This window comes from Anticarsia gemmatalis, chromosome 7 (genome assembly GCF_050436995.1).
Source record: "Anticarsia gemmatalis isolate Benzon Research Colony breed Stoneville strain chromosome 7, ilAntGemm2 primary, whole genome shotgun sequence".
NCBI lineage: Eukaryota > Metazoa > Arthropoda > Insecta > Lepidoptera > Erebidae > Anticarsia > Anticarsia gemmatalis.
Genome location: NC_134751.1, coordinates 1,483,733 through 1,491,738, shown reverse-complemented (window position 1 = coordinate 1,491,738; position 8,006 = coordinate 1,483,733). Strand labels below are relative to the sequence as shown.

The 8,006-nt window shown below is 34.6% G+C and overlaps 1 protein-coding gene across 1 annotated transcript; it reads left to right on the top strand.

The window, feature by feature from the left end:
- Nucleotides 1-540: 540 nt before the first annotated feature.
- On the top strand, nucleotides 541-7,794 carry LOC142974111 (fork head domain-containing protein FD4-like). The gene is made up of 4 exons (XM_076116264.1): nucleotides 541-904; nucleotides 4,806-5,040; nucleotides 5,368-5,443; nucleotides 6,029-7,794. The coding sequence occupies exons 1-4, from the start codon at nucleotides 612-614 to the stop codon at nucleotides 6,091-6,093; spliced, it is 669 nt and encodes a 222-aa protein (XP_075972379.1). The 5' UTR covers nucleotides 541-611; the 3' UTR covers nucleotides 6,094-7,794.
- Nucleotides 7,795-8,006: the final 212 nt, after the last annotated feature.

The following is an 8,006-nucleotide window of genomic DNA, read 5'->3' as shown; positions in this document are numbered from 1 at the left end:
GAAAAGAAATATATTGATAACAGGTATTTTTCAGTAGCTGTATTGACGTGGATACTGCTGTAATATTGAAAATAAAGTAGATGTGATAGAATTCTCCTTGTGATAAATTTGTCCCTGTCGGGAATCAAACCCCAACTACGACCTACGGTATAATACCCGCCTAACTAATCGGCTCCGGGTCGATCGTGTCGAATTGATGATTCTGTGTTATTATAAGCTTTTAAAAACCTATATCAATGTTTTTAAATATCGTAAATCTTTAACTAAAATAACAATATACAGAACAATACACAATAATAACAGTTTTAATAAACAAGCAAAACTATACTTATTAAACTCTTCACAATCAATAAAAACCCATAATTTATTACTTTTAAAACAAAAAGTTCCTATTCATAAATAAATACCTACAAAAATGTTCGAACTCGTTCCATGCAGTTTATTTTTTTTAATAAAAGTTTTTCGAATAAAACTGATATACCACCTCCATACACCCTAATAAGATTACAAACGAAGCAGAGATAGCGCGGACTGGCACAGAACACCACACTGACGTTTTGAATTTCGAACGGCATCAGTGCGGTCGTGGCTGCCAATCGTGTCCTACCAAAATGGCGGCTAGAACAGGTGACAGGTCGAAATGGAGACGAAGAAAATGCTCCAAAAGTCCTTCAGAAGACGACAATGATTGTGCGAGCCTCGCTTGGCTGTTGAACTTCAGATTGGATGATTTCGTGAATATAAAAGTGCCGGATGACGAGCCTGTTTTGAAGGAGCCGAAGGTTGAATACTTTGATACACCACCGGCGCCAAAGAAACCTCCGTATACATATCCTGAGCTGATTGAAAGAGCTTTGAGGGAAAACGGGGAGTTGACTGTGTCTGCAATTTATCAGTGGATCTCGTGAGTTTACTTTATTACGTAATATTGTGTGTCGTATTATTTCGTTTTATATTTAGTTTGTATGTATGTTATATGTAGTAACATACGTAGTGTATGTGTGTTTTAGTAGACAAAATCTAGTTGGTCATGACTGGTTTATGAAAATCAAATTGGTACATGTAGTTATTAATGATTATTATTGATTTCGCTATTGTCCCATATGCATATATATGTCCCATATTTTCCTTTATGTGATAAATGCAGTACTCAACATTTTTTAGAAATCTATGAAGTAATTTTTCAAGTTTTCAAGCTTAGATTTGGTGGCGAAGTCTATCATATTAATTAGTACGTCATTATATTACACTTTTGCAAAATACCTTGTTAACTAAAAAGTTTATTTGTAGCAAATTAAAGCGCACGATTACTATGAACTGATTCATTTCTATTAAAATTCAGTTCAGTTCATACTTGATGATCTATCGTTTTGTGGGGCAAAGAAAATGCGTCATAGGAAAGTCAACGGCGTAGATCGGTCCTAGAGCTTATTCCCTATTTGTATTTAATTCATAGTTATAATAAGTACGTATATACGAGTATTGTCTTGCTAGTGTATTGTGTTATATCATTGCGTTGATAGTAAGATATCGTTTTCGTTCTATCTGTTAAAATAGGTGTTAGACTTTCTTATAATTTATATTATGTCAAGCATAAAGCATACCACATGGTTATCACGGTTAACGGTTACGCCGCATCGTATTTCGGAGCTCGTTATACTTATACCAACTACTATCAAAATTAAAAATAGTGCATTATTTCTGAATATCGAATCTCTTACTAATCAAGATATATTACAATCTCTTACCCCAGTTAAATAACTACCCCAAAGGCTATCAATTCAAATCATTGTAACGACAATCACAATAGCATAATATCGTATTACGTCAACAAAAGAGATAGTTCCGACTTCACTCAGTCGCATTAGACCGGGTGTATCGATTTCATTTGTCCGTATTATACACAATTAAGCATTGTTGTTGTATTGAGTAGACAATTGATTTGAAGTTGGTATTATTGAAATAAGGTTAAAATGATGGGAAAATCATGAATAGTAAATAGTAAATCCAGAGGTGAGTATGCGATAAAAAAATAGTTCAATTAGAAATAAACCTCGCATCTTTTACGAAAAGACAGGGAGTAACATTTTGATAAAGTTATCCTATAAGTTTCATGTCATCATCATCATCATCATCATTGGCCTGTGTCCATCTATTGCATATGGTTCAGGTGGCGTCATAAGTTTTATGTACCAGTAAAATTAAAACTGCATTTAGTTTTCTATAGGTGTAATCTTTCGCAAAAAAGTTTCGTTATATATTTTTTTACATTATTAAAACGATCTATGTTGTGTTGACACCATAACGGGTCAACCAGTTAGGGTGATTTTCGACAATCATCATTCATAACGAGGTTACCAAGGCACCTTTTCGCCTGTATGAATCTTAACACATTACACACGCAATTACCTAGTATTTGTCTACTCTCACTAAAAGCAACATTACTACATTGACATAATAACATATTATTATCTTAATACATACAAAGTACACAGTTCTCTGATATACAAATATTATTGTAGTATTTCACCTGTCAGACGATGTGACTATCGCAATATACCTCGCGGCGTCGGTTCAGCCAGTATCGTGCCATCTGAAAGGGGCCCGACAAATTGTACGGCTCGTATACCTTTGTGTGGGGATCTTTATTGTTTACTGTGTAATTTGTAGTTTATTTTAAAAGGGATATTTCATTTAATTAGCTTGCTTGTTTCAAGGGAAATTTATTTAAAATATTCATCCACATTTCTTTTTGTGCCTATATTTGCTGCTACCATGCTTTATTTAATTGCTATTAGTCACATGTACTCTAGATAAAGTACTCCTTTATATTCAGTTTATAGAATATAGAGCCCGATGATTTAAAAAAATAAATTGAGTTTTTCTATAAAGGTCTATTTCAAAACTTTACCATTTAAAAAAGATAGCATCAATTTCATACAGGAAATTGTCTTATATACGTACACGTGACACAAGACATAATTAGCATCCCACCTTAAGTACTATACAAACAAAACAAAACACCACATTAGTTCAATCAATCGCAAGTCCCCAACTAACCCTAAACGGCGCATTGTAAACTAACGCGATAATAAATTAATAAACGTCTAGTGCCCCTCGGTCACGGTGCGATAAACATCAGAATCCGCGTGTCGACAACACTGCTGATAGTGTAATTGTTACTGATTAAGCTTTACGCTTCAATGAGTTTGTTTTTTACTTGACATTGTGATTTTGATAACGTGGATTGTGATATTTTTTTGTATGATTAACGCTCCTGTTTTGGGTGCAGTTGTTTGTTTTGGGATTTGCTTATTATTGGGAATCTAATAAAGTTCAGAATATTGTTCGTTTGGTTCGAAAATACATATTGTTATTTGTTGTTTTTGTTGATATTCAACACATATTTACTTTAGAGAATCAGTTTGTACTCATTAACTTTTTTACCGAAATATAGCATCAAAAATAATAATACTTTCTAGCGACATGATAAAATGTACAATATTTAGTAAGTTAACGTTTGACTGTAGTATCTTGCGGCACCACTGACAGCCTGCTTTGTTCGTTTACTCGAACATTTTCCGATAAAAATTCCTTTACAATATTTCCAATGCCAATACAATGTCAAGTAGCTTGAGTAAAATAGGTGAACGAGCAACCGCAGTGACCTATCTTTAAATTGAAGATATAAAATCTATTTTTAACTACACGCCATTGGCCTCAAACCCAAATATTGCCGAGCAGGTGCAGAATCCTTCAAACAAAATGTATCCATGCACCGGTCGTGGTTCATGGCGTAATCGATCACTGTGCCAGGCGGTGATGGGACGCGCGCCCTACCTCGTGCCCCCGGCCGGCTCGCGTGTGCCACTCTGTCACTACTGAACATTATGGGGTTAATACAGGTGGTGGAATTAAACATTTTGTATCAGATTCGGCGATTTGTTTATACGCTTGAGTTGATGCCGTTTATTTGATGTTTAATGTGTTTAAGGGGAAGGGAGCATAATCGTTTTAAAAAGATTTTATGAGTTTTGTCGTATGGGTGATACTACTTTTGATGTATACTTTATATTTATTAAAAATGTGATATTTGGATTCTATTTCAGAAACATTTGAATAATTTAATACAAAGAACATATGATAAAATTAATGTAAATAAAATATATCAGTTGATATTATTTTAGTAAAATAGAGCACAGGTATACCAAATAATATTTATATTGCTTCCTCAAATAGATAAATGTATTTCGTTTTTATCAAAAGGTTACGCAAATATGTATTACGCCTACAGTGATTGTAGGACTAGGTTTTATAATGTAGGCGGAAAGCTACAAGATTCTACTATATCAAGATTATGTTCAAAGAGCATAAGTTCATTACTCTAGGTTGTTACCAAGGCTATCAAAAGGGAAGAGAGTATTATACAATTATTTGTTAAAAGACCTGTATATTTTGTAGACAGGAAGATATAACATTTTCACATCTTGTTACAGGTATCTTATTTAGTGTTATTTTTGTTGATATGACTGCGGATCCTAATGTTTCCTGTACATTTCTCGGTTGAAAGCTTAATTCGATTTTGCTAGTAGAAATAAATTAGTAGCATTCCGGTGTATGACATCCATTTCAGTAAATTATGCATATGACAGTATTTTATGTTAAACAAAACCAGATTACATTAATGATACAAGTCTACTTACTATTGAGGTTACAGAAACGATGCATTTGCAAATACTGTGTGTAAACGATCTCTATTATAGTTTCAACTATTCACTTAACATAGCGTGTTATCTTCTTTGCAGTGACCGTTTCCCATTCTACAAAGCCAACGATGAGCGTTGGAAGAACTCTGTCCGACACAATCTGTCCATCAACCCCCACTTCCGCAAGGGGGCGCGCGCTCCGCAAGGCGCTGGCCATCTCTGGTCTCTCGCGGCTAATGCCATCGACCTGCTCCCGCTGAGAGACCGTATCGTCTTTGAGGACAAGAAGCCCATCCTTGGTGTTGAGAAGACCAGGATTCTTGGTTTTCCTAAAGTGAGTTGACAGTTGCTTCGGAGTTGTTCTTTGTGGATTATGTTGTGCAGTTTAAGCTTAGGCGATGTGTAACAAGAAATGTTTATGTAAGAGAAGATACAGAAGTTGCAGACTAGAGAACGAAAAAGTAGTGTAGCCGTAATTTTAATTTAATGTAGGTACAGTTAATTGAAATGTTATTTTCTTTGTCATGTTTAAGCTGCTTTCTTTCAACATTAGATTTTGTGTATTCAATATTTTTTTGTTATGTTGTTGGTTTAAATTAAGTAAGTAAATTAGTGTTTCGTTTAATATTGTTGTTGAACACGTTGTATGGATAAATTTCAGGTGATCGTGCTCGACGAAGCAGCCATCGCAGCTGCCAGCATTATTCCAGACCAAGACTTATTTACTGGTAGTACAAGTAAGTATACGATACACTACTATACGAATGATCTTTTATTTTAAATTGTATTACCAAAGCATAGTTCTGCTATTCGCAAGATAGCCGTTGTTAAGCACTGGATATTACAAGTATTTCACACATTTGTTTTGTATTAATTTAAAAATCTGTTTTTCTACTTATTTGAAAAGTGTCGTTTACCATTAAAATTATAAGTTCATTAGAGTCGGAGAGAGTTATGAGAGTAAAATCGTATGAGACCGAACTATTATTTTGGAATATAGGTTATTTTTTTATAATATTTGAATTTTATGTAAAATCTAACAAGCTCATCGAGGCTACGAAATATTTATAACAGGCCATTTCCAAAGTGCGAACCAAGTCACGTCATTTTATTGGAGACTCTCGCTCGTACTTACACATTGTCACTTTCATATGATTCCTTTGATCATGACGTAGTTCGGACGTTTGTAACGGCCGAGTATAGGTCTTGTCTGAATCTAGTCGTTTGGTCTGATTCATATAATTCCTTTGACTATGATGTAGTTACACGTGTGTAACGGCCGAGTATAGATCTTGTCTGAATCTAGTCGTTTGTGTTTCCAGTGTTCCTAAACCCAGTGTCGACGGAGCAGGTGGTGAGGGAGAGCGGCCTCATCTCTGTGGATTAAACGATCAACGTTGTGTCAACTTAGCCTTATTATTATCAACTAGAGTTATTTTGTTGATGTCTCTAACTTTGCTTGCGTTAATTCCTTTATTGCTTGGTAGTAAAACACCATTCCCATAGATTTCTGGGTAGTTAGTTATCCTTAGAACTAATAGTCAATTCGGAAATAGTCTTTACATACGAGTACATACATTAACTCAAAATAAAATTCGAGATATCTTCAGGTAGCGATATTCAAGTTCATGAAATACTGAGATTTTTGGCGAGTAGATTTGTTTCTCGTATAATTAATATTTTACCTTAAAATGGCCAACGTTTCGGCGCAGGTTGCATTCGCCGTAGTGCGACCACGGCGAGTGAACTACATTCACAGCTTATTCATAAGTATTGGGTAACCTACCCGATAGACAAATAAGCAGCAAACAATAAATAAAATTTTTTATCAAAATTTCGCATATAATGCTAAAATAATCATGCTTATTCAGAAGTGCTGCATTGACGTTTAATCTAAAATGTGACTGATGCTGACTGTATAAATTTCTTCTGCTACTACATGTCAGATGCTAGTTAGACAAAGTACAGTCAAAGCGTAATAATGGCCTATGAAACGGGTTTAATGAACGACAGCCAACAAGGCTTGGGTTTCAATAGTATCAATTTAGTTTATTGGCCTATTAGCAGGTTCATTGGTAATGAGAATATCTCACTGTCCTATTCTGCAGGTATTGTCGAAATTCTGCGGAGAAACTTGATATTGTTGGCTTTCCTTGAACACAGATACGCATTCTCTAATCATTATTAAGTCTAATGTTTAGTTTGTGATTAGACTAGTGGAAACTAAAAACAATATTTCTTTGATTGATGTAAGTCTATTTATGTAATTGGAAGTCATCACTGTCATAGCCTTTCCAGCCAGTTGCGCTCACCGGTCGGTAAACGATCTGTGGGTTAAGCAACCCTTGGCGCGGTCATTCCATAGATGGGTAACCGCATAGTGGTATTTGAGCTGGGCGTCTCCGTGTTTTGGAGTGCACGTAAAAAGTCGGTCCCGGCTGTTGTCTACTAAGATAACATTCGTTAAGCTATGTCAAAGGACTTTCGGGCGGCTTGAACAACTTTGACAATAGGTTGACCACTAGGCTAACCATACGACAAGCAATCAAAAATCCTACATTGAGCTTAAGCATATGGTTTTTTCTTCAACTCATCATGCTGATAAAGTCAGCAGGCAAATCGGTCTTTTCATGTCCTTCTTCTATGTTTACTCAAACCATCCATCTGTTCTTAGTCTTTCCGTCCCTTATTTGATGAAATATTGTTTATTATTATGATAATAACCAACTGTTAATCAGTCCTGTTACTCCCATTTAGCTTTCCTTCTAATGCTTTCTTGCACATTCTTCCTTTATTAAATTATAATATGAACGCCTTGATGATGTTGTTCTGAAAGTACTCTTACGAATGAAAGAATTCGGTATCCATAAGGATTAGAAAACTAAGGTCTTTGAGATAGTCATCATTTTTATTTCCCAATTCATATGCTTTAATGTTTATTATCAACAAAATAACTCTAGTATTTGTTAAATATAATTACTTAGTACTAATATACAATGGAATACAAATTTAGATTAATTTGACGATCTCATACAAATAGTGAGTATTGTAAGACGATGTATTTGATAGTGTCGGTTTTAATAAATAATTTTAAAATACACAATCGTAGTTTTGTTTTATTTACTCGTAAACAAAATACATCACTTCACTTTGTAGGACACGATTTCATGCTAAAACAAGCTTTTTCTGTTCCACTATAAAACTATAAAAATATTAAATACTGTTTTCCAAATTGAATTGCCTTTGCATTGTAACTGTAATAGATCACGACATTTGTATATTGTTTTCGCTAGATGGCAC